At 38.9% G+C, this 27,349-nt stretch overlaps 1 protein-coding gene across 1 annotated transcript in view; it reads left to right on the top strand.

Moving 5' to 3' along the window:
- Positions 1–27,349, top strand: part of LOC127577027 (cysteine-rich motor neuron 1 protein-like) — a 200,976-nt gene that overhangs the window by 34,022 nt on the left and 139,605 nt on the right. The window contains exon 2 of the mRNA XM_052027894.1: positions 9,631–9,798. Within this exon, the coding sequence (XP_051883854.1) occupies positions 9,631–9,798 (168 nt within the window). The remainder of the gene's footprint in view (positions 1–9,630; positions 9,799–27,349) is intronic.

Raw genomic sequence — 27,349 nt, 5'->3', positions numbered from 1 at the left:
GCTGTTACATCTGCATTTATGCTTGCCTTCTCATACCAAAAGAAAACCTATTTTTCTTCAATTATGTTAGATTGAATGAAATTGTATTTTTGAGAATGCTTAATCTTCTGAAACCTTTTTCATTCAACTTCATCTCTGATCCTAACAATTGAACTTTTGGAGCTCTGTTACATATCTTTTTTTTTTGGTTGAAACATTTACACTTTGGAGGAAAGCAGCAAACTTCGTTGGATAAGAGTTTCAGTTGGAACCATACCAATGAAAATATAGTCATATTGAAGCACGAGAGAGGTCAGTTGCCAAATCGGATTATTTCACTGTAAGCAAAAATGGTTCTAGCTTTATCGCCTGTAAGTGTCCTGCATGCAAACATAATTTATTTTTCCATGTTTTCTGATGTGGCATATTTCTGCAATAATAAAGCTCTCATGTCATTTTATTGAACTTTACACAGCAGAGATTCTGTGTGAACACATCGCTGGAACAAAGGTTGTTATAAAATGATTAAAAGCTGGGCGGAGGAAGGTTGCTTACTGGAAGAATGATGAATATTATGATTAGTAGAGCCCTAGGTTATACTTTGAACCATCAGTCAATCTGGAACCATTTTCTGCCGGCACAGTTCATTGCCAATGTTAACCACCTGCTAGGTACCCATTCCAGATGTCACACTTTGAGATAAATTAGTACTGGCCTCGGGTTCTTTGGAGAGCTATTTTGCCCCTTCTGAATCATTGGTCAAAGTTTCCATTGATCCCCTTTGCTTAAGTTACCATCAGGCCACTCACTTGTACTGTTGGCCTTGTCAATTTAGTTAATTCTTCATTTCTCTTTAATGAGTTTTAATGTAAATTTCCATTCCAGCCTTCTTTTCAATCTGTTTTTTTTACACTTTATAATATTTATTGGTACAATTTAATGATGTTTTGAGACTATTGCCTTGAAATCAAATTGCCTACATCAATAAAAATCGATTACTACCCATAACTAATCACATCAGCAATCATTCCTGATTAAGTCACACCAATTGTGAAATTGAACTGAGCGCATCCTAGTTCTGATCCCCATTAGCACACCTGGCATTTTTCCAGTGTTAAGTGTGCAGAATAGCCTTGCTTTAGCTTGTGATTGCTGTCTTTGCTGCTCAGAGGACACCAAGCTGTTCCATGGTATCATATCACTATTCATTCAGAGCTTCAAGTGCTTCTGTGTTATAGAGACCAGATCTGCAGCTGGGTCAGGGTGCGAAAGCTTGTTGTGTTGACTCTGTACATGCATAGCAGCTGTCACCTGAACTGACATGAGGTGGGATTATTGCTGATCCCTTGCGAAGAAGTGTGAATCACCTCCAGAGTACAGATCATGATCTCCTGCATCTGATCAACATACTGCAAGAGCATGGGTTTATCAATGCTGCTTCTCATCCCCCACGTTCAGTCAGGCGGGCCTGACAGCATGCAACGTGTTGTACATCCACACCAGCCGTGTCATGAAAACACCCAAGTGTAGTCTTCATTTTGAGTCTTTTGGGACTGTGCCGATGTGTGGACCTAGCCCCTGCATAAAATTCTCTGTCTTATTACCGAATTGTATCCTGCTAATGACGATTGTTTCTCTCTATGACATGCGCCCCTCCTAGACGTCTTTTACTCATCCCTTGTGGTGCCATTCTCTGAGGTGATGTTGGGGGGGGTATCAGGTGCAATGGTGCACTGTGGTCATCATCACCTCCTCCTTCTCTCCCTCCACTTTTATCTTCCCTGTTCCTTCATCTACTGTAACTCCTCAATCTACTACTGCTTTGTCATTCTGGTTCAGGGAGTGGGAAACAGGGGGCCTCTTCTCATTTCCTAAAATAGACCAAACAGAATAAGGTTATACTTGAAATCTCAGCCCAAAACTCTTTTGAAGGGTCTTCACCCGAAATATGAACTGTCCGCTTCCCTCCGCAGATGCTGCCTGACCCATTGAGTTCCTCCAGCATCTTGTTGCCCAGATTCCAGCATCTACAGTCTCTTGTGTCTCCAGAACACCTTGGTGGTGATACAGCAGCATATATTGTATTGATGATATCTGCTGTGGATCAATTCAATGGAAATGTAATAATCACAATGAAACACTGTTAATGAGCAGACCTGGCAGATTCTGCTTGAGAGGTAGTTTTACACCTTGGTTACCCTTCTGCCCATGGGAAGGAGGATCATTACCTCTGGCCTGGTTAGGCACTGTCATCTCTCTGCATCACTCTCACTCTCTGTTTCACTCTCTCACCCTCTGTTTTGCCATCACTGTCTTCTCCCTCTTTCTGCGTCACAGGTGATCTTTCTCGTTTTCGGTCTCCTCCCACCCTGGAGTTGCGCTTTCCATTGCTCCCGCTCTCCCTTGCTCTGCAATCCCGTCTTTCTCTGTTCCTCTCCTGGAGGAGACAAGGGCACATCTCGAGCTATCTCTTGCTGTCATTGCAGACCTGGTGAATCTCCTGGAGCACAAGACAAATCTCATTCACCAACCCTTGACAAAATCTCAGAACCACCCTCTCTGAGGCAGCAATAGAGGGACGTATCTGCCACCTGGAATCAGCACCAAGACTGTGACCTACTGGCCTGGAAATTCCTGTTTCTGTCTCACCATTGATCAAAGTTGGCAGTGATATCTTCTGTACTGCCCCCACCACCACCACCCACCCTCACTGATTTGCTGGGCTTTTTGTGGAGTCTAACAAGACAGCACGATTTTCCTAGATTTTCTAGCTAACTGGCTACGAAATATATTCACTTATTCTGTGCTGGGTTTAAATCTGACACAGTCCCATTCAAATGTGTGAGAGATATTGACACCCAAGGAAAAGGTGACCAGTTATGTTTATATTACTTTTAATGATTACATTTTGATTTCGTGTGCTGGTGTCCTTTTACCATCATAAATGTAACAACTCCTTTTAAAAAAAAATTTCAGCAGTTTTTTTTTTAAACAAGCCCTTAAATGCTACTGAAAGTGAATGAGATGTTCACAAGATCACACTGACAGCTTTGATATCCCTGCAGTCTGGGGTATGAAAGTTCGGACTTTCAAAGTGGTTCTGTGACTGCAACTGGCTGACTCTTCTGGCTGCATCAGAGTGCTCAGAGCAGGGGTTCCATGGAAGATTGTGACGAGAGGTGCACTGGAACAAACACCATAGCAAAGGGGCAGACTGGCATTGAGCTTTTGGTCAGTGGAAGATCTGCCTTGATACATGTTGCAGCTGTCAGCCTGGCTTGGGGTGTGTGCCTTTTGTGGTTTGACACCCTTCTCTGATTGCTGTACAGAAAAGCATGGGTAGCTGTATTAAATTACAGTGGTCCTGATGGAAACTGGTGCAGGTTCACAACTTAGTGCTTTTTTTTTTTCCCTGCACGTAAAACAACTTGCTGTTGCAAAGTTGCTTTGAACCAATTTTGCGATTTCCTATTGAGGGATACTCAATTTGATGCTTGTGCTAATTCACCAATGCTTTACTGCATCGAAAACAGGTGCAATTTTTTTAAATTTCAAAATGTACTGCTTTGTGGGCTGAAGGGCCTGAATTGTGCTGTAGTTTTTCTATGTTCTACTGTATTCCTAAAAATATCGGAAGTATAATATAGAAAGTTCAAGTCAATGTTTTCATGACAAGTCATGCTATCTCATAGAATTGAATTTCTAAGCATTTGTCCTCTAGAATATTTTGTATATGCCTTTCAGGCTATTCATGGGCAACTCCTGAAATATGTCCCTAGAATCGAAGGACTTCTGCAGCAAATAGATATTTGTCAAATAAATGTACAATTCTGACACCCCAGCTGAGCAGTGGATTATTTTCGCAAAATACCATTCCCACAGCAGCAGCTTTTCTTTAAAGCAAAATGAACTAATTTTGAGCTTTAGTCACTGTGATGATATTCGTCGGGGTTGCTAAGCAATAGAATGTGCTGCCAGTGACACTGAAGTTTGTTACTTCTTTTGTTGAAGGTGTCATTTGAACCGTATCTCTCAGCAGAATGAAACTCTTGTCTCTCACAGATAAAATTATTCCTGGTGAAACCATCTTTAAAGCTATGGAAATTGTTTCACTTATAAAGCTGACAAAATATAAAGAGGCTTTGTTGCATGATTGACCTTTTGGGCTGCAGAGAACGTCTACTTTAGAAAATAGTAAGCTGCCTACAATAGTTGGGTTGCTCTGTCTCATTTGTGGAAAACCGAGCAGTTCTCTTAATATTGCTGCAATGCTCAAAGCGGCAATTTTGCTGTTGTGAATTCTGAAGTAAATTTTTAGCCTTGTGCCAATGAAAATATTGTGTCTTTCAATGTAAAAAGTGCCACAAGTGACTCTCTTCTGTTGACTTTCCCAACACTCCACCCCACACATTGGCAACCGTTGAGCCATTTTATCTCCAGCCTTGCTTAAATAGCCTAAAAAGGCTTATTTGTATATTTGAGTGAGTAATTTTGAATAGCGTACTGTGCAGACACGGATCTAAAGCCAGGAGTTTACAAAAGTTCAGCTCTCTTCAGCCAAACTGAGCACTCTTCTCAAAGCAACTCAGGGGCAGTTATTTTATGTATTCTGGACCCCTTCCTGTTGTTGCTATATACAGCACATCTTGCAGACACAAAGTATTCTTCTATCAAGCCTTCGGTGCTAGCAGCCAAATAAAGCCCCCATTGCATCACAGCTCTTCCATGACTGGCATCTCCAATTATTTCAGCAATATAAAGGGGTGGCTAGAAGAGTAGCATCAGGGTTTACTTGCTCTTCTGTTGGCAGGTGTGTATAGAGCCACAGTCAGCAGCACTGGCCACCATTTGTTTACTCAGCATGAATGGCCAGAAAATGCAGCCTGCCAAGCCGACCATACAATTTCCACTTTCACAAGAACTTGTGCAGACCTTTCCATGGTGATTAGGGATTATTATTTTTAAATAATTCCATCCCCCCCCATGCAAGTAAAATAAAATGCAGCATCTCCAGCACAGTGCAAATCATGACATCAATACGAGGGAGGCATTTTTGAAGCAAAAAACAATTATGAATTGTTGGCAGCATTCTCATATCTTTTGCTGTTTAGAGTCCTGCCATAGAAGCCTTTGTTTTAGTAAGCTGCTTTTCACACTCACGTCTGCCAACTACTGCCCACAACCATCACCTCCACCACAAAGTAAGAGAATCAGACACACATGCAATACAGGCAAAAGCTGGTTGTTTTAATGCAAGAAAATGAGCTTTGAAATTGCTCAGCAAGAATCTGCTTTCATTGGGCTGAAAGAAAATCCCAACACAAAACCAGGAAATTGTGATGAGGCTTTACCCGATTGACGGTTTAAACCCATATGATGTAAATAGAAGATTAAAATTATTTTCTCCGATGCAACAATATAACAGATATATAGTTCATAAGTTATAATTATTTACTTTATCTTAGTTGCACAGAATGAGGTATAATCTTTAATGGTGAAATTAAAATAATTTTGAAATATTGCAGACCTAAAGGATAATTTGTAATAACATGTTTGAAGCGGAGTAAAATCTTCACCCAGGGACTGCAGTTTCTTTGCCTCTTCATTTTCGAAACCATCTAGTCTGCTGTGACAGGATGTGGAAGTAAGTGTGACTTTACGAAGATCAAGAATACAAGTTTGCACCATCATCCTCTGCTAGGTTGCTCAGTGAGGAGGGAAGGTGGGAAAGTTCAAATCATGCTTGAACCACGCAGTTCCCAGCAGTCAGAAGCACAGCATAACACAAAAAACAGAAGCGGGAGCTTGTTATTTAGCCCTTCTCCCTTTCTCTGCCATTCAGTAAGGTCATGGCTGATCCTTCAGCACTATTTTCTGACCCCTAACACCTTATACCTTGTTTTACTTAATGTCTCAAAGGTTCATTACCCTCTAGTTGAGACATTTATTCTCATCTCTGTCAGGAATGGCCAGACCTTTTATTCTGAGGTTGTGACCCTGGGTTCTGGATATTCCAGCCATGGTAGACATCAGTCCTGCATCTCCCCTCTCAATCCCCTTCAGAGCAGAAGATAGGTGTGTCCTTCCAATAAACTGCCCAGTTTCTAAGCATGGAAAAGCACCTTGTAACTATCAAGGTATTTCAGGTGAAAGGAGAAATTTGTAATTTTTTTTTGAAAGATTGTTTAACTGGTTTAAAAAAAGTTTGGTATTTTACACAATGGCTAAGCATATCCACAGACAAGAAAAATATTAAGAACAGCCAGGTATAATTTTGAATTGATGAATAATATTTTATATTTATCTGCTCTGATTTGCTTTTATTTTGCAGACTGTTTGGTAGTTTTTGGAATGGAAAAGCGTTACTAAAGTTATGCACTGTCTGTCCTCCCCTGCCCCCGTTTACAAAGTAAGGCAGAATTTCATGAAGAGATTTTCCTGCTTAGAATACCTATTCTCAAGCTGATGAAGTACAAAACAAATAAAGGCAATGTGCCCTTCGTGAAACAGTTCCTTAGCACTGGCTTGCAGCCCCACTCCTTTAGAAAGTGCCTCATTTGTATTGCAGGACTGTTTCAGTGGCAGCTGGTTTCACTTTAAGACAATGGGCGTGTGTACTGATGTAACTGTAGAGGACACTAGGTGCCACTTGCAACTCCACAAACTTGGCTTCTGCCATCACTGAATCAAGTGACCGAGGTTCAACAAGTAAATTCCTGCCTTGTGACTCTGTAATTGGAGCTCCATAAGTTCGGGCAGTAGTGAAAAAGTAGTAAATTTGTTTCATAGTGTGTCTTCTCTCATTGCATCCCACTGATACTTCCTGTGGTTTCACCACAGGAAGCGAATAGGTCCATACTTGTAATGGGTGCAGGGAAAGTGCAGTTAATGTAACAAAGTGGTGGGATGCATTTCCACAGCTGTTTTTTTTTCTGGCAACCCTCACTGGTCTCTCTAGGAGAGGAGCTCCCAGCTAAGGCTTGCCCCAGATTTTTGCTGAATGTTGGATCCCAGTGATAATCTGAAAACTTCACTAGCAGACAGCAGAATCTTTTAACTGGTTTCCTTGATCATCTGAAGCTTTGCAGTCAATAGACTTGTCTCAACAGCTGGGAATGTTACTGCAGTCTCCTCTGTCCTGGAGGTGCACCCTTTATTTCCTCCCAGTTTAACAGCTCATTCAGGAAACCGGTTCATCCAACAGTGCACCTGAACTATCCAGATTGGCCAGAAGGAAAAGTGGGTATCTATCTCCTTCCATGCACCAACTGGGAATATTGCATAGCCAGAGTTGAATAGGCATCTTCTCTTCTATATGGTTAGGTAAAGACCAGCGAGAGGCAATCTATTTCTTAAGTGCTTGAGGAGCTGATTGCATGGAAAATGAGAGATGGTAAGCCAATATGCATCTGTAAGAATGGAATAGTTTGCAGTCTTATTAACCACTGCACAGTCCAGATTTAAATCAGGCAATCATTCATCATATTTTTGCACCCATTTGTGGATCCATTGGTATTATTACAAAATAAATGTATTAATATTTTGGTTCCCACTTCGGCATAACATCTGCAGGGCAGCCTGGGGTTTAGGACACATGAAGGCTAATATGTTTTTATCCTTTTGCTGACTTCCTAAATCCTTTAATAATTAGACATGAATATAAAGTGTTAATGTACCTAGATGCTGAAGCAGTCCTTTTGTAGTCCTGTTGGAGGCTTTGCTATCATGTGTGTTTTTTAAAAAAAAATTTCATTTGAATTTCTTGGCTGCAGCATATAATTTCCCCTGACTGCCTCCCAGTCATGGGCCTAAAGCAGAGTTTTTAATTTCCTAACACCTGGCCTCCTGGCACGTAATAGTTATAACAGAGAAAGACAGAGACTTTACACAGGCCTTCCTGGAAGCTCTTGGCAAAGACTGAATTAACTCTTTTTGACAGTCCAAAATTTTAAAGAAGTACTGTTTTCATCAAAAATGTTGGCAATCTTTCTTCAGGGTGGGGAGGAAAAGCCTTGATGCGGTTGTGTTCATGTGAATGATTTGTGCACATTGATTTGAGAAGACGATACTTTCTGCAGGAGTGCCAATCTCATTGTTCTTGTTTGATGTCATGATAGTTCATCTCATCGTTCTGGTAGCACATTGTTTCATCAGTGCAATTACGTGATCAGTCTCAAATGTGTGGATGATGTGGGATTTAACAGGGTGGTTATCAAACACAAACTGACCAAGCTATGGGCCATTTTGTGCTGGACCCAACTGGTGCCCAGGCTGTTCCACTGTAGTATTAGCCATTTCAGACTTGCTTTTCTGGCTGTGGAGGTTTGAATCAAGCTGACACTCCATACCAGCAGCACCCTGCAATGCTCTAGTTGGTGACTAATAGGTGGCATACAGCTGAGGCTCCTTCTCTTGAATGCCTGAAGACCTTTTGATTGCTTCCCAGTGTGAAAGACCTTTTGAATAGTTTTTAGAAGGCTTTGATGGTTAGAGATGTTTAAATGTAATTAAAATCAGTAAAGTACAGTACATGCAAATAACTAAAAACATCTAAATTTTAATTGAAACTCAAACACTTGCCTTTCTCTATAGGGTCAAGGATGCCATTCAAATGAACAAAATTACTAATTGTAGATTAGCCATCGATGGGGTAAAGCTGGGATGCTGCATGTGAGCAGTCAGAGAGCCTGAATCTGACCTCCAGCTCCCTGAGGATATCCATGTTTTACTGAGCGAGCATGGAAGTCCGAGATGAGCTAAGCTTGAGGCCTGCAATTTCATGCTGAACGCCAACTGACGATCAGCATGTTTGACCCATTATCCCTTGTACCAATACATTTGTTTCTGATTTATACCCATAAGTGAAAAGATCCAAGGACACTGGGAAAATTATAACACGTTATTTTGTAGCAGTCTTTCTTGAAATAAGAGCATGTTTTTAAACAGTAACTCGATCTCTATTGTCCTATTAAATATTTTTGATTTCATTTCAGAAAGAATTAATCCGGTTTTGTTTAGAACTGCAGCATAAAACATTCCATTCAATTTTTTTTAGTTTTTGAGAAAGATTAACTTAATGAATTGACAAATAAAGATAACAGGCAAAGCAAGAGTTGATTGCTGCTCAACAATTGCTATCCATGGTACTAGTTTAATAAGCGTCTGGATTGCATACGTAGACTTGAATTCAAACTGAGGTTTTTGCAAAAAGCCATCCCTATGCACAATTTGGCTGCTGATTTAACACTTGGAATCCAGCTCAATATCGTTGTACAAGAATGTTGAAAAGGATACAAATTGAAATTACTTTTCAAAAAAACAAATGAGATGGAATGCATACTTGAGAATGCAAATTAAGAAAATTTTTGGATTGAAATTCATCCTTCAGTTGTAGTCACATCAGGGTGTTGTCCCTGCCTCTGAAATTCATTCATTGGTTTGAGATCAGAGGAATGAATCTTGGAGGCATGATAAACATGCTGAGGGGAGTATTTGGCACACTTGGTGGTGCAGGCATTGTTAAGTTTCAAGGTATCTGTCCTTAGTTGAAGATGTGAAGCATGATGTTGAATTCTCTGATTTCTGCACTAAAAGGTTGACTGATGCTTTAATGTCTTTATCTGAAATTAAATTTATTTATTTCTTCTGCAGAAATAGAATTCATTGAGGATGTTGTGCCAGAACATGATTTGTGCCCTGAGGTATCTGGTTGTAATCTGCTAAATGGGCAGTGCGTCTGTGAGATCGTGCACTCCTGTGTCAGCGTATTCCAGTTCCCTGATGTGGAAGCCTGCACTGCTGCGTCGGGATATGCTCCAGGTAAAATAAATTAATGAATGAAGGTAAATGAGAATAATTGTTCATGTGGTAGTGTGTGTTGCTGTATTTAAAATACCAGTGAGTGAATTTGAAATTGACTGTGCACAAGTTGTATGGATAGATAATCATACATATGTAAAACCGAGAACACACATAATAAACACTATTATATTTGGGCAAAATGTTCTGGGTAACTGTATAATCTGCATGAGAAAATAAATACCTGTAGAAGAATTAGGTGCTGACTCAGGTTCAGTTTTGTTTGCTTCCTTCTGGTACATGTTTCCTTTTGAAGGAGATCATAATGAATTGACGGAGGTTCACATTGAAGAGCTTCAGTAGCCAATTAAGTTGTCTACTTTGCTCAGTTTGTTTTAGTCACCTTTGTTGTGCTGTCTTTATAGATTGAGTTGTATAAAAATTGCTCAGTTTGTTTTAGTCACCTTTGTTGTGCTGTCTTTATAGATTGAGTTGTATAAAAATTAACTACTTATCCAGCTACATTCTTAAAAGCCTAAATGTTTTCACTCTCAGTTTTTTATTCCCCCAAAGCCACATGAATACCTTTTCATTTTATTTCCCTTAACACATTGGTCTGAGGCAATTAACCTTTCAAGCAATCATAACAATGTAATTAAACAGCCTTATTTGATTGCTAGTTGCAGTTAAGGTATTAAGCTAATTTTTTAAACCTACACCAAAGATTAAAATATTTCATTTGCCGTTTAGAAATGGATATTATAATTTATAATCCCATGATAAAAAGACATTCCTTAGTCTCTATAAAATTGAGATTTTAACTGTTGTGAAACAATATTGTAGTTGCTGGTAATGGGAAACCAAAGCAGGGTTGTCAGAAATGCTGAGCGGCTTGGTCAGAGCTGGAAGATGGTATAGCTGAACATCATTTGAAAAAGGACTGCACAGACACAAGCACATACACACATGCGCATCATGGGCTTGTTGAGAGGGAGGTCAGAAATATGGCAAATGTCTGCATCTTGAAAGTTACTTGAGTGTTGATTTGTTACTTATGACATTACCTGTTGAACACACATAAACCATTTAATTTCATCCTGTAAAGATTGATGAAAAGAATGTCTTGTTGCGGATTCTGATTTTCCATAGAGCCTGCATCACTCAAATTTTCAAGAATCATTCATGTTCTGCAGCAAGCATTTGTTCAAGGGAGGCATTCTCATCCACAATTTGAGTAGTTATGCATGGAGCACCTACTGTGCCATTCTTGTAGCCAGATGGTGCAACAACAGACATTCTCAATTAGTACATGCAGAGTAATCATTCTCCCATCCACTTCTGGCTTTTCATTTCTGCTTAACACTCGTGTCAAACATGATTCAGAACACTAAATAAAAAACATTTTTTTAGCAACATCATTCAAACTATTCTATAAAAATGGATTGTGCTTGATTTTATTTTTATTTTATTATTCTTGATCTTTTTTTGGATTCTTTTGAAGTTTTTTGCTAGCTTGACTGAATTGGATATTTTTGATATTAAAACCTGAACTTTTGGTTAACGTATTAAACAGCCATTAAATTGGTATCAAGAATAATGATGTTTGCTTATTCTCCATTGTCACTCATCTGTTTTTTTTCCCCTTGAATTAGTCATGCCATTGACTTGGTTTAATCTATTACGTACCCAAAAAACAACTGTGATTAGATGATAATCTTGGCAAAACACCTGCATTTTTAAAGCCACATTCTGAAAGCAAAATGCATAGAAGCTGAATTTTCTAAGTGATTCCTTATTTTCTTTGTTATTTACAGTTATTATCAGTCAAAATAGAAAAATTCAATCCTGAAGAATACTTACTACTGCATTTGCACTTAAAGTTGTACATAAATTTTAACTATTTGAGAGCAATACAGATGTTTCTTAAATGTATAAATAAATAAGATATGGTCGGTACCTGGTATTCACTTCTCTGTGATTTGTTTGCAAAATTGCATATGATTGGGGTAGTTCTGTTACGATCTGGCTTGCATCCATCTGCTTCTCAAATATCCACTGTTTGTCAAAATGGTGCCCTTAAAATTCTTGGTCTTTGATCTTTAAAGCTTCTTGAAAATGTGGTTTCCTTTGTTTTCTGTGAGTATAAATTTGAAAAAGTTAGAGGAAATGTAATGTGTTGAATTTCTTTATACTTCAAGCTGTTCTGAAAGAGGTGTGAAGACACCCAAGTCTTTCTGAGCCACGTGTTCTATTTCGTGCACTGGAACTGCTGATACCAACAACAACCTATTTCGAATAATGCCTTTATTGTTTTGGATTTGAACATTTATGAAGGGGATAAGCTCAAAGCACTGGGCGTGTGTTGGAATAGGAAAATACAGAAGCAGCAAAGATGTCAATGAAGATTTCAGCAGTAATTGAGCTAAGACTATGGCAGAGTTGGGCAATGTTGCAGAGGTATAAGTAGGTAGTTGTGAAGGTGTGGATGCTGGTGGAAGCTCGTCCCAGGGCCACACATGATACCAAGGTTGTGAAAGCTCTGTTTGAACCTCAGTTGCCAAAATGTGTGGTGGAACTGCTGCCTGCAGAGTGAAACTTGTGGCAGAGACCTGAGACATTGGCTTTACGTCTTGCCCACCTTTAAATGAAAGAAATGTTTGCTTGCCTAGTACTGGATGTTGAACAAGGAGTCTCGATGGTACAGGGCTCAAGAGAGATGGTGGTGCAGTGGAGTTGGGGGTTGCCAGCATATATGTGGACACTGACATTGGCCAGAAGTTCCTGGCAGTATCTCGCTGCCGCACTCATCGCTGACCGAGAATAAAGTCCAGATTTGCCTTTTTGTGGATCCTTTGGTGCCAGTATCCTGTGCAATTTCACCCCAATTCCCTGCAAAGTGGCATGCAAACACTGTCACTCTGGTTAGGGGAAATGTTGCCAGAACTAGCTCCACCAAAGAAATAGCCACAAAAAACTTGGCCAGGTGGCTAGGAAGCACTCAAAAATATTCAAAATCGACAAAGAATAAGGCCATTTAAAACATTTTGTAAAGTATTAATTGTTCTTTATATTAAAAAAAAATAATTTTTAAAACATATTTGAGGACCCTTAAAGACAATTATGAGATTTTAACTAAACTCAATTAATTAAAACAAATGTAACTTACCAACACTGGCCTTTGTTCCCGACAGCTATTGCATTCCATTCAAATGAATGGAGCTGCTCTTCCTCCACCTGCTTCAACCGAACACAGGTTCTGTTGGCCCAATTCCCAGTGTAAATGCTGGAACATTGCCAAAAATTTGCAGTCCATCCGTGGACTCTGAGTCCGTCAGACCATAGTCAAGGAATGATTAGCCAAGAGTTGTTAGCATGTTTAGGAGTTGTAGGCAAATGACAGTTTGTCCCATTTTTGTATCTTCAAATCACATCCCTGAAAGTCAGCATGTAATTGAGATATAGTATGGGGCCAAGGGTGGGACCTTGCAGGGGATGAGAGGGAAGAGGAACCATCCCCTGTTTACAACAAGATTTATAATATTGGAATCTAGCGAGTGCAGTCTAACTCCACTGGATGGAGATGGAGTGGCAGTTGAAGGAGTTGGTGTGATCAAACTTCTGAAACAGGGTTGAGAAGGAAAGGAGAAATAATTAGCCTTTTTCTTTTTACAGTCGCAGTGGATATAATTTGTGACTTTGGTATGAGTACTGTGGTAGGTATATAGACTTGATTGAAAGGATTTAGCTCTGGGGTCTGAGAAAAAGGGGCACAGTCCTAGGAGACAACAGCACCTTAAAGATAAAAAGAAAGTTGAAGATGGCTATTTGCGAGGACTTGGGTGTCAAGGGATGATTTTTATTTAGATGAAAGTGGTGGTGACCATGGAAGATTTGAAGGAGATCAGGCCCTGTGGAGAAAGAACTGCTCATGGTACCAACTAAAATGGGACACAGGAAAATAAGTTTGAATGGTCAGCAGTTTAATGGGAATAGGATTGAAAGTACAGGAAGCTGGTCCAAAGGACTTGCTGAGCTTGGATAGGGGCATGAAGGGAGTTGAGAGAGAATCTAGCAAGAGATGAGAGAGCTTGGGGCTAAGGCTGGAATAAACAGAAGTAGCTGACGGATTAAGGCAAGGGAGGGTGGAGCTGGGCAGACTGGTCTCAAATGTATTGACAAAGAAGACCTTGAACTCTGTTTCTGATGTGACATTGTTAATTTTGGTTGAGTTAATGAGACGAATGAGAAATCATCTCAAAACCAAATGAATTGTCACCGGTTTGAAACATAGCGGTACATAGAAAAGGTTCGGCCCACAGTCTGCAGCAAAGCCACAGCATTTACCACTGTTCTCAAAGAAGGTTTCTCTTTTCCATTGCCTGCTGCCGTCAGGCAACAGTTCAATAGGATCCTTGACATCCAACTGTGTTGTCATCAAGCTGGATGAGCATGTATTCACACCAAAGAAACAAATCAAGGAGTGATATTCAATTCACCCTTTAAAGTGTCCGGAGCACCCGACAAAAATTGGAAAATGTGCACGATTATGCTAGAAAATAACAGGTCATACTGATTTAAAATCAGTTGGCCGGATTTTATAGGCAGATGGGCAATTTTGTTCTGAACTGCTGCCATTTCTTGGCTTAAGTGCCCCAGCTTCTGGATTCTCCACACAAGTGCCTCCGGGTCCATTGGTGGAGCTTGAACCTGTGGCAGGAATCATCTGTTGAACCTTGAACAGGAAGAGCAGATGCTTTGATTTTTGAATAGAGGAGTGGATGTGAGGCAGCAATTTATATTTTGTTTAAATAAATTCAGTTCCGTTAAATGTTTGCCTTATGGTTAAATATTTCATGTTCTTTAAAGATTAATTGTTTGAATTTTTGAATGGCTTTGTAATGTTTCGCATGTTTCTGAATGTCAGAGATATTCAGAAACACTTTCAAGTGGCTAGCAGGTTTCACAGCTACCTAAGCTAGGAAGAGTGGCCTAATCAACGCTCAAGGAATTTTTCCCTGTAATTTCATGGGCAGTGTTGTTCCAGATTCCCACACGTGTCCCAACACAGAGCTTTGCTATTGAGGACAAGGCCAGCTAGGGTTCTGAGTTGACAGTGGGGAATCTGCAACACGTGTTTATACTTGCCACACAGATCACCACAAGTTTAGGTGACTTGTGACAACAAGCTGCTGATAGCAAACTCTGGCTCATTATTTTGAAATATTCACTCAGGGAATAACAATACACATCCCTAAAGTTGTGTTTGTTAGGGCCAGGTAATTTGCTGAGCTTTAAAATGAGACTAGCCAAGTGTAGGATTTTCGGGTGTATTGTGAACTAGTTTGTAAATACCTTAAATTCATGTCAGTTCTGTAATTTCTCTTGATTGTTCTGGAGAAGGTTGGATATGCACCCTGTGAAGGTACTTTGAAATGGCTAACAGCAAATCATAATCTTCTGCATTAAACTACATGTGCCAAAATTCTGAAGTTGCTGTCATTTTCATAGAGGGGCGAAAATAAATGTTGTGGTTCTGCAATCATAACTACTACAGAATCTCTATCTGTTTTTGTTCCAGCCTGACTCCAATTTTAGGGATTAAATAAAGAAAGCACAAATACATGTAAGAAAGCATTGTTTAAGAGCACAACTGTTATTACGGAGTGACAAAAGGTTTTCAGAATGGAGGTATTCTAAGTTAACTACTTTGAGGAGATGTTGTTGTTGAAAGATTATGTTCACCCAATATATATGTATATTAAATTACAAAAACCCTTTGATAAAATGCCTTGCCTCCTTGACTGTAAAGTAAGGTGTTGGGGGAAGAATCAATGCGGGATAACAATCAGTGTATTCACTAAAGCGTAGGTTAATAATTCATTGAAGCTGTTCTGCATATGGGACCTCCACACAAGTTCAGCAGCAATCTGTATTGAGACTGTTGTTGTGCATTAGAAACAGAAGTTTATTCTCCTTTATCTGTGATTTAAATGAAGAAATGTTTAAGTTTGATGACCTGCAGATGGATGCAGGTGATAGAAAAGATAAAATAATTCAGTTACTGACTTCTGGTGGAATTATTCATTAATATGCATAAGTGTAGTGTGGTACATTTGCAACTGGGTAGTTTCAGGCATTGTGCAGGATACAACGTTACTGATGAAGTGATGACCTTGGCTGTGTGTGAGAATTCTTGTCTCTGTATCATTTCAGCCCAACATTTTAAATGTCACTTAACTGAGCATTTTAGAGGTGCCGATTTTTGGGCAATGCTTTAAACTGAGATACCTTGACCTTTTCAAGTGGGTGTACGATACTAACTGAAGAAGAGGTGAGTTCTCCACTAACCTGGTTTACATTAATCCCTGAGCCAACTTTATTAAAACAAAAAGGGATTAATTTTTTTCTCCCTCATGTTGCTGTATGTGACCACTTTTGGGGAAATTATCTATGGCAAAGTCACAATTCAAAAGTAAGTCACTGGCTAAAGTTTAAGACTGTCTTGAAATGAATTATAGAATTCTTCTGCTCTTCAATACATGCCAAAAGATTTTGTATATCCAGCTGGCTCCATCTGCCCATCACCCCACCTCATCTAGTTCCACCTATCACCTACCAGCCTCTGTCTCCTCCCTTCTCTCACATCTGTATACTGGCGATCTTCCCTCTACACACTCAGGCCTGATGCAGGGTCTCAACCTGAAACATCATCCATCTGTTTTCCTCCACAGATGCTGCTTGACCCATTGAGTTCACTAGCAGTGTATTTTTTGCTTTGAACAAACTTCTGTGATCATGCCTTGGTGTAATTTTTAACAAAACCAGCCTGGTAGGAAATGAACAAGACTTTATATTCTCTCGGAGCCAATTTCTTTCCAGGCAGATTAGGTTGAAATTGCAGGTTTTGTCTCTTGCATTTATTTTACATGTACAGACATGGAACAATTAGGAGACACAATCCAGAAGGGATTTAGACCAGATGCCAAGAAATATTCTGTGTACTTTATTTCACAGAATATCATCAGCCTTAACCATAAACTTTCTAAAATGCATGGCAGTTATTCTTCAAAAGTGAATTTAAAAGGTTCCTTAGTACTGAATTTGACCCAAGTAATGGATAGTAAGTAATGGCATGTGATCTCCCGAAGATTATTTTCCTCACTCAATATTCTTCATTAAGAGAGGGTTGAGGCAGGAGGGAGCTGGGGAAGCTAATCGACGTACACATAGGCTATGTCTTCCCCTGCGTCATCCGATTTCTGAATGGTCCATGAACATTGCCTCATTATTCATTTTTTCTGCACTTTATTTATTTTGTAATTTATAGTAATTTTATGTCTTTGCACTCTACTGCCATAGCAAAACAACAAATTTCACATCATATAAGACAGTGGTAATAAACCTGATTCTGATTCTTATCGATGTAGGTAGATCTGCTTGAATAGTTGGGGTTTTTCTCAAGCTCTTGGATCATTGGGTAATTCTGTGAACTTTACTTTACCACTTAAGCAATAAAATAGTGTTTCCAGAAAAAATGTTTGCTTCCCCTTTGGATACTGCCTGGGTGCAGCAGTACTGTTTCAATAAACAATCAAGCACCTGCCAAAATTGCACACCCATCTAGTTTTGGAAGTTTATGAAAACTTAGGATGGAATGGAATGTCCTACTTGTTTTTTTAAATTTGTTCCAGAAATTTCTGTTTGTAGTAGAATTTCCAAGGAAGATTCCTTTTGCATCATGTCTTGAATTTTAATGTATTAAGTTGGTGTAGAGTAGGAACAAGACCAATGTGGAATTGGCTCCAAGTTAGTATTTCTGCTTAAGTGTGCAGGCCCCTAGCTTTATCTATCCTGTCATAATAACCTTATCTATGATGAAGCTATCTTAATGTCATCTTCTTTAGTTCAGACAGTCTTCATCAGATTACAGCCCTTGGGAAGTTTTACCACATTGAAATTGTCAAATAAGTGCAAGCTGTTTGTCACAGATGAATGTGAAGACTTTCATCCATACAGTGTTTTTCATGATCTCAAGCTATCCTAAGGTGATTCAGAGCCAATGAAGTAGCTTTGAAGTCCAGTCCTCATAATGTTGGAAAGAAAATAGCCGAAGTGTGAGCAGCAGAAGCTGCAATGTTATAAAGACCAGATAGCAATACCAAGGGACTTTGGAAAATCCATTGAAAGCACCTTTACAAGAAGGTGCCATAAGAGATATCAAGCAGATTGTCTGTCTTTACTTTTATAAGGATGAGTCTGCTGGTAAACACAGAAAAGTCACAGTTCATACTTATAATTGGATCCAAGGTCCAGACTGCCCCAGAACTTTTAGCATGCTAGATGACCATTTTCTTGGCATTCAAAGCCAGCTAAATTCCACTGCCAGGCGAAGTGATTATACCCAAATCTTTTTGCTACTGCTTTCTGGCATTGCTAATAGATGATTTTGATACAAACCCTTCTGAGACTGCAGCACCAAATTCTGCAATCTGTTTGTTGTCCTGCCTCCATGGGAGTACATCTAGGGAGTAGTTAACTTAATGGATTTAGCCATGTGCCAGAAACCATTCATAAATAAATTTGAGTGAACTGTTGTCTTGCTAGCTTTACAGTATTTCCTCCGCTGCAGTCATGTTCTCAATCATTCATGAAGCAAGGACCACTTCTCAGAGCGCTGTAGATATGGGCACATTTTGGGGACAACATATGGTAGTGAAAGCCAAAAACAATTTACTCACAATATTCACATAGTATTCTTTATGATGTATCTTTTTATCAGCTGACAGCCCACATTTAATGGTGCTTTGTCATAAAATCAAGCATTTAAGTGTAATCTGAAGAAGTTCCTACCTGCTTTACCACTGCTAACTACAAATGATGGAATTAGAAGGATTATTGTGTTAGAATGGTGAAAATAAATCTTTGTGTTCAAAATCAGCCGCTATTCTTCTACCATACCATGTAGATTAGGCTTTTTAAAAAAAAATGACTCATTTTACTGAAAAGAACTTGAGGTAAGCCTAAAAACTAAACAAAGAATGGATTATTGGTCTATAGTTTATTCAGCTGGCAGAGATGTAAGCAACGACATCAAAGAATTATCTGGAGATGTTGCAGTATTGTGCATTTAATAGAAACTTAAATATAGACTTGTTAAATCTGGACATCAGTATGTTGGCAATCAAACAAGCTGGAATGATTTTATGTCAACCATTATTTGTGTAATTGACAACAAAATGGAACTGACCAGTGTTAAAGATAGCATCAGAAAAACTTTTAGTGAATCGTGAAGAATAAAAAGACTGAATAAACAATTTAGAACATTGATCATGTTCCCAGTAGAGTTAATGCAGTGAAACAGGCCTATATCATCCATTTTAATACAATTTATTAATATGAGAGAGTGAGCTGCAATTATTGGATATAGTATGTTTGATATTTGTATTAAACAGGTTGTTAATTCATACTTGGAAGTAAAAGGCTTGAAAATGTATGTTCTCTAATGTATTCCTTTAGCATTTCTGGTCTGGGATTTTTTTTTGAAACTGTAGTATAGAGAACCTAATGTAGCAAAGGAAATCCCATAGGCTTATGGTAAGCATCTGTTGACCAGACAAGATTCATTAATAATTTCACTTTACAGTCTGCCTAGCATACCAGAAGGACAATTATAAATTCAGACAACCATTGGTGAATTTGTAATAAACCATTTTTCTCTCTCTGAGAGGCCCATCATTTTCCTATTGTGCTGCAGACCTGTTAAGAATTGACCAACTATGTCAACTGGTGGCGGGGAATGGGAAGCCTGATATGTAATTTGACTGCCAATCAAACCATGGAGATTTTGCTCGGTGCTCTGTGCAATGATGCAAGGCTTTATTAGTGCAAGCCTTGTGGGAATGGTTTGTGCAAATTTCTGCAAGGCATTGCATCACTGAAGCTTGATTTCCTATCCTGACTAGTGTGAAGCTCTCTCATAGAAAATAAAATGTTTGTTACACCGTGAATATTGTAGTAAGAACTGTCTAATATTTTAAATGTTGCACTTAACATTTAACAATTTACCTCTGGAAGAAAATCATGATTAAATAATGGAGAAACATTTCCACGTTTGCCCGTTTATGTTAAGAAATTAAATGTATATTAAATGTCATCTTTAGAAAAGTTAATTCTCAACAATTCTATTTGGGCATTCTAATACTGAAAGTGTATCAGGGTTGTGCCGTAGCAACGTACTCAAGTTTGAATCTTGTAATAACCTAACTCATTTAGATACTCCTGTTAGAACTGCAATTTTTTTTGCAAGATTATGGTTGTCCAGTAATGATCAAATACCCCATGGCTAGTTAAAGAATTGATAAATGCACATGTTTTTATAAAACAGGTCAATTATTCATATAGCAAATTTTCTAAGAAAACTGTATTTCCAAAGGTCAATAGACTTATTAAATTGCTTCCTCTAGATAACAGCTGGCATGCTTGGCTTACAGTCAGTGCATGTAAAACCACAAAATAAAGGCGAAATGTTACACTTAAATGTTTTGCTTGGATGGTGTCTTCCATACAATGGATGTGGAATGGGATGTGGTTTAGTGACTGGAATTCTATGTATAGTTAGGATTCCGTTCCGAACAGCATTTGGTCGGGGAAGTGTATACTAAGTAACTCTGAATAGTGGAGATACAAGAGAAATTAGCCGTTGAAGACACACTAAAGTAATGCATGTTTTGTGCATGCATGTTTTCTATTCCATCTTTGTGTACAAACATACTGGAGAGCCTCAGAGAACCAGTTTCACTTGTTAATGCTGGAGAGAAATTTAAATTCTATGTCTTTTCTACTACTGGCTAGCACATGCGGGATCTTTAAAGTACACATTGTCATGCGTCCTTCAGACCTGATCTATATGTTCAGAACTAGATCGTCTAATAAATGCATCCTTTTTGGTCATAAACAACCACCATTTCCAAGGGACAATATGGATCTGGAAAGGAGAAAGGAACAACTATGAAGATTAAATAATATGGTAATGTTAATGACATAAAGAAGATTTTAAAACATTAACATATCACAACACAAAGCGGTAACATGTGAACCAAAGATGACAGTACTAATTTTTTTCTGATAAATTTCCTCCTAAAACTGCATATTGATGAATGTCTTTTTTGGTGGTGAACGAGAAATCTGAGTGAGTTTATCTTTCTCAAAATCTATTGAACTCCACGAAAAGAGGCTTACTGCCAGCAGCCTGAAAGATAATACACAAGCATGTTCATGATTGAATGATTCCAGGTTCAGCACTGTAATGCACAAGAGACTTGTTTTATTAAAGGAAAAGACTGTTGCCAAATCGTATTTCCTTTTGGTTAGGAATTAGTTGTATTTTGCCAAGGAAGCCACAATTGAACGTCACCTTTATTTCTATTCCAGATCTGCTGCTTTTTTGCTGCATAGAGAATAGAAGTTCTGTTCTGGATTACAAGGAGCAATCCTGTTAACAAATCAAGTGCCAAAATTTTGATAAGTTGAAACCAATACTGTTTACACTTCCCACTCTTTCATAAATTGCTATCAAAACGACTTGTATTTATGTGGTGCTTTTTTGACCATGGGATCCTCAAGTGCTACATGGCCAGTGAAGTACTTTTGAAATGTAATTATTGTTATGAAGTAGGAAATGAGGCAAACAATTTGCACACAGTATGGGCTCACGAACTGCAGTGGGATAATGACCAGATAATCTATTTTTGTGAAATTGATTGAGTAATAAATATCTGCTATTTTACTGGAGATAAGAGCACCATGAAACTTTTTTATGTCCTCCTGAGAGTTTAAAGCCTCAACCTAAAGATGCCACCTCCAGCAGCTGCAGCATCCTTCAGTGCTGCACTGAAGTATCAACCTGAATTGTGTGCTCCAGACCCTCTCAACCTGCTGACTTGGAGACGAACATTACAATGTTATTTGCCTGATGATTTGATTTTTGATGTGCGAGGGGTGAAATTCATGACCACAAGTGGCATAAGGTGAAGAGTGGGGTAAAACAACTCAACTAAACAGCAAAGACAGATTTCAGTCCCAAGAAGTTAAAGATTACACTGTATTTTGAAAAAGTGGCAATTGAAATTGATTGCTGTTTCACGTTGTATGAAACTGGCTTTGAATTGTGATTGTGTGGCTTGCAAAGGTTCGAAGGTGGAAAACAGGCAGGTCATGTACTTGCATAAGGCACATGTTCCTGAGTCCAATCTCTGCTGCAAAATATCAACAAGGGAAGCATATTGTATGCACTAAAAAGGGCTAACCAATGAACTTGCTGTGAAGGGTTTGTCAGAGAGGGATGTGTTTTTCTTCAAGAAACTGATATCTGAGCTTGTGTTGGATGCCATCTGTTGGGTTTGAGAGAGTCTGGATTCAGAAGGTCAAAGTTTTCTTCACAAGCCTCCATTCTCTTTAGTCCCTCAAGCAGATAGTCTGCTGCAAGTCAAGGCAGCTTTGTGAAATTTTTAAGGCTGAACCTTTAATTCCTGAGAAGGTGGTGGTTCCAAATGATGTGTTGGTTCTGCCATGATGACCAAAATTCTTTCTGTGTGTGTCCATACTTTAAACAAAAAAAACAAGCTTCTTTTCTAATCATCTTGGGTTCTTTATCAAGAATCTTCCACAAGCCCTTCATGCACACCTTAAAAAACTTAAGTGTTGGCTGCTTTAAAAAAAACTGCCAATTAGTTGCCACAGTACTGTGATTTTGGAATAGCCAAATTCTTGAAGTGATGCATAAGCACTGTTCTGCCTGGAACATGAGAAAATTTCTAAAAGATAAGTAAATAGCTTGTCAATTTTTCTTGAATCTTAGTTAAAAGGAGTTCTTGCCTTGGAGTTTCTTCCATAGAATTTATATATCAATCTTCCCAAAACATTTAACAAACGTTTATGATTACTTGTTGAAATTTATAGTTGTATGATCATATTCAATAACATTTTCAAAAGGTCTTACCATGTTATCTGTCTGTCTGTACAACCATATCTGTCTTTTAAGCATGAGAATGACTGTCAATGAGTGTGTGTTTTCTAAGGCCATCTCCCAGAAATTCGAAATATAATCCATTGTACACTTTCCCCTCCCAGTGAAACAAATCTTGTCTGACTTTTGCCCAGGATCTTCTTAGAAAGTGAGAGTGAATCGTTTCTTTTTGTTTCCTTTTCTCGAGATCAGAAGGGCTTGCATTTCTGCACATGCTCCCTTGATCTCCCCGTTCTTCCCTGGTCAGTAGGCACTTTGTCTAACTCTGTGGAGGCAGCTGTTATTTCCACATTTGAGGAGTAAATGTGTTTGATTGTGTCATAGGATCAATTACCCTTTTGTCTCTGAGGATCAGATCACCTTAGTATTCAGTTTGTCTCTTGTGTAGAACTGTGATCTGAGTAGAAGTCCAAAAGGCACAGTAGTGCAGTGGTTATTGCTGCTACATCACAGCTCGAGATCTAGGGTTAGGTCTGTGTTGAGTGTCTGCGTTGAGTTTGTACTGTGACCACGTGGGTGTCCTGCAAGGATTCTGGTTTCCTTCCCCCTTCCCCGCCGTGTTGAAGATCTGCTGATTGGTGGGTTAATTGGCCACTGTAAATTACCCCTAGTGGAGGTGGTTAGCATGGGAATTAGTGGAGGTAGTGTGTAGTTGATGTGGGAAGAGTATTGCAACATAGGCTCTGCTGTGAATGTACCTCTGACATATTTGGCTGCTCGATCAAGAGTATCTCACCAATACCGTTCTACATCCTTGATTGGCTGTCTGAGTGACTTGCACTTTACTCTGGTCTCAGACAGTTGATGTACCTCAAGTGTTATACTCCTGCAGTATCTTTTGGGTGTAGCATCTCTTTCACTGTCTTGACTTTTGGTGGTTCGGGGTTCAGATCATTTTTAGAGATGAAGTGACCCATGAACTTCAATCTGCCTGCATCAGGGCTATTAGCAATCAGTCATAGTCTGACTGTGCTTCATTCTCTGTTTCTCCTTCTCCGGACCAATATCATCTGCTGTTGTCTTTATCCCACTGAAGACATTCAGTGCAACATAAACTTCGCTGAAATTCTTCTGGTGGTGTGTTGCAAAATGGAACTCTTCTCGAATAGTTTCTACTGAACGGTGTGCTGAAGCAGGTTACGTGTGAACTGTCCCCCTCCAGTTCTACATACCAGAGCCCATTCTTTCACGGATTGATTTGTTTAACACCACGTGCATTGTGTTCAACCAGAATTCTGAATCCAACCCTCTCTCTCTCTTTGTCCAGCTCATCTCTTCCACTCCATGGATCTCTGATGAACTCTTCATCACGTAAGGCTTGTACAAATGATTTTACAATGCATATTATGCACACTTTTTCCTATGTGCAGAGCATTTATTTTTCAACTGCTCTTGCTGCTGTCCATGATCCTTGCAAAATACAAGCAGACGTCCCCTTTTCTGCCTTTTGCCTTGTGCTTTGCCACATGTATTTCCTATTATTGGCCATCCAACATTTTTCATCTGGCTTTGAATAGCTCTGAAGCTTTGCATCTCTGTTTACACTTTTCTAGGATTAACTCTGGGTCACATAGTAGCAGTTCCCTCAGGCTAGATTCCCAGATTCCACAAATAATCCAGTCTGATGAACAGATCCTTCAAATCTGTGAAATTGCAATTATCTGCTAACAATTTTTGGTTTGTTTTGAAAGAAGTGAGTTCAGGAAAGAGAAAGGAATTTCGTAGTTCTTGTTGAGTGAAAAAGAAAGGTTAATGGTCCACCGTTTCATTTCTAGGCATGTTGCAACATGTTTTTAATGCATGTGGTACATCAGGGTCTCATTTGAGGAGTTTACAGCATGGTATAGGTCTGTCCCCTTGTGACCAATAAGATATTGTAATATCTTTATTTTTAGTCTGCTGTGGTTTATCTGCCATAGCCAGCTCAACAAAACAGTGAACTCCAACCTTCACTTTCTCCATTCTCCAAACTTATTACTCACCTGAAAATTAGTGGTTTGGGTGGTTCCATTTGTTCCATTGTACACTCGCTCCAATCACACAGCTTCCTATATCTCAGTGCATGTTCACCTGTTATCTTGGTCAGGGGGTGGGTGAGGAGGAGGGGGAAATTACCTGATGTTGCTGTATTCTTATTTAAGTATGGTATCTAAATTTCATCAATCACCACTTCTGACACTTTCTCAATATTTTCCCCATTCACTCTCTAAGTTACTGGAAATAATTTAAATTATAGACTATCAACAAGTATACTTTATTCATGAAACAGTTCACAGAATCAGCATTTTAGTGTTGGTTACTTTTAAATACACTCCTTCTGGAACTTTTCTCACTGAACATTCTTGTAACATCCTTAGAGGTGGTTGTATTAAAAGAAAAATTATTGTGCATAGGAGCAATAGTTCATATATTACATTGCACACTAGAATTTCTAATCCCTTGTCTTTTTCAGAAATATTAATGCTTGTAATGTTTTGTACACCACAAATCAGTTAAATGCTATAAATAAATTGAGATACCTCAGTGCTGGATTTTGTAAAACAACAAGAATAATGCTGGCCTATGCCCAGCACTAATATTTACTCCCACAAAGCCCAGATCTACTTCATATCAAACTCAGGGTAAAATCTGAAACCAGGAATAGAGTAGAAACAGAGCCTGTGTGATCCTGCTGTAGTTCTCATGGCTTCAGATCAGATTAGTTCTGTATCTTTATGAATAATCTACAGGGTGGCATGCCACTTAGTTGGTATTTGATGGACTCCTGATTTACTTGAATGAGGAAGTTCTATATTCAGCAAAATTTAGCAGAACAATTTTCCTGTACTTTGTTGTTTTAAGAAAATGTCAGGTTGTTTATGTGATGTATTAGTTCCTTAAATTAAGTTACTAAGGAATATTGTCCAGTGAAACAGTGTAGTAAATTAATTGAAATATACTGAATGAGAAATTATGCCATTGTTATTGTTTTAAAAAGCAATGGCTTTAGATTAAAATTAACATCTTAATTAAACTAAAATCTACACCGACATATCTGATGTATTCCTAATTGTCACTCAATTGTTGTAAGCACAGTTTTCTTGTTTCGTGGTTGTACTTTTGAGTTTTGTTGATATATTTCATTGTCAAGCATGGTTATAGTCTAAGGTTACAGAAAGTTGGGACAAATTCAGAATTAAGCCAGGTTCTGCTCATGTAACAGGAAAAGTCATCAATTATACTATCCTGATAGATTCTTAACCATTTTGTTCTCCTCCTCTCATCTGTGCAGCCCCCAAATTTTGCCATAAAGCACTTTACAATGGTGAAAAAGGGCAGCAGTATATTTATATGCCTGCAGTATGGAGTCATAGAGCATGGAAAGGGGCCCTTCAGCGAACCAAGTCCACATCATCAAGCACCTATTTACACTGGTCCCATTTTATTTTCCCCTCATTCCCACCAGCTCCTCCCAGATTCTACCTCTCTCCTACATACAAAGGGTAAATTTACAGTCACCAGTTAACCTATCAACCTACACGTGTATGGGATGTGGAATGAAAGTGGAGCACTCTGGGGGGAAACCAACATGGTCACAGGCATAACTTGCAAACTCCACACAGATAGCTTTGGGGGTTAGGATCAAATCCCAGGATGCTGGAGTAGTGAGCAGTATCTAAACAGTTGTCATTGGGAGTAGTACAAAAGTTACTTTGCAAACATCACAATTCCCTAGCAGTTTGAACTGCACTATGCCTAAAGCAATTCATGGAGAACATGGGGTCTTAGAGAAAAAAAAAGGAGTGTTTTTAAATATTCATCCTTTTGAAATGTTTATTTGAAGATACAGTACTGGGCTTAAAAGAGAATTGATAGCTAGCAAGATAAATCTATTTCCACTGGTTGGTGAGTCAGGAACTAAAGGACATACTACTTACTTTACAAAAGGATGGGGTGGAGAGTTTTTTCGAGGTATTTTTACGTAAAAAAGATAACTCAGCCATGGAATACTTTGGAATGAATTGGGATAAATGGATAATTATTTCTAAGAACTGGCATGGGAACAGGTGCAGCTTCCTATTTTGGAGTAAAATTATTATTCCAGCGCTTATTATGCCATGTACCCAGTTCTGAAGTGGTAGACACCTTTTGTCTAAGCTAATTTTTATCTGAATTCTACCTTCAATAACTGCCATAAGACCCACATTTGTGGGATATAGAAGTAGTAAAATGGAATGTTTCATGGCTATTAGGTCACAACATTTCACGCATGGGCATTGACATTAAGTGTTTGGATTTTTTTTCCTGATTGAATTGAGTTCTTTTTAAAAAGTGGACTTGTTAATACAAAGTGATAAAGGATGGTAATGGTTATCAGGAGACCTGGGGGAATAAATTAGAGAGTTCCATGTCTGAAATCGTGGATGGTATGCCATTATGTCAGTGTCCTGAGGCAGTTTCGTGCGAGGCCCTTGGGCAGATAAATTCCATTAGGAGTTGTGTAGCTGGTGAAAGTGCATGGGTAGGCGTGGATCATGATGGTGAGCAGTTAGAGACCAGCAGGTGGTT

The sequence above is a fragment of the Pristis pectinata genome, chromosome 1 (genome assembly GCF_009764475.1).
Source record: "Pristis pectinata isolate sPriPec2 chromosome 1, sPriPec2.1.pri, whole genome shotgun sequence".
Lineage (NCBI taxonomy): Eukaryota > Metazoa > Chordata > Chondrichthyes > Rhinopristiformes > Pristidae > Pristis > Pristis pectinata.
Note: the sequence above shows the minus strand (reverse complement) of the source record. Positions and strands in the feature narration are given on the sequence as shown.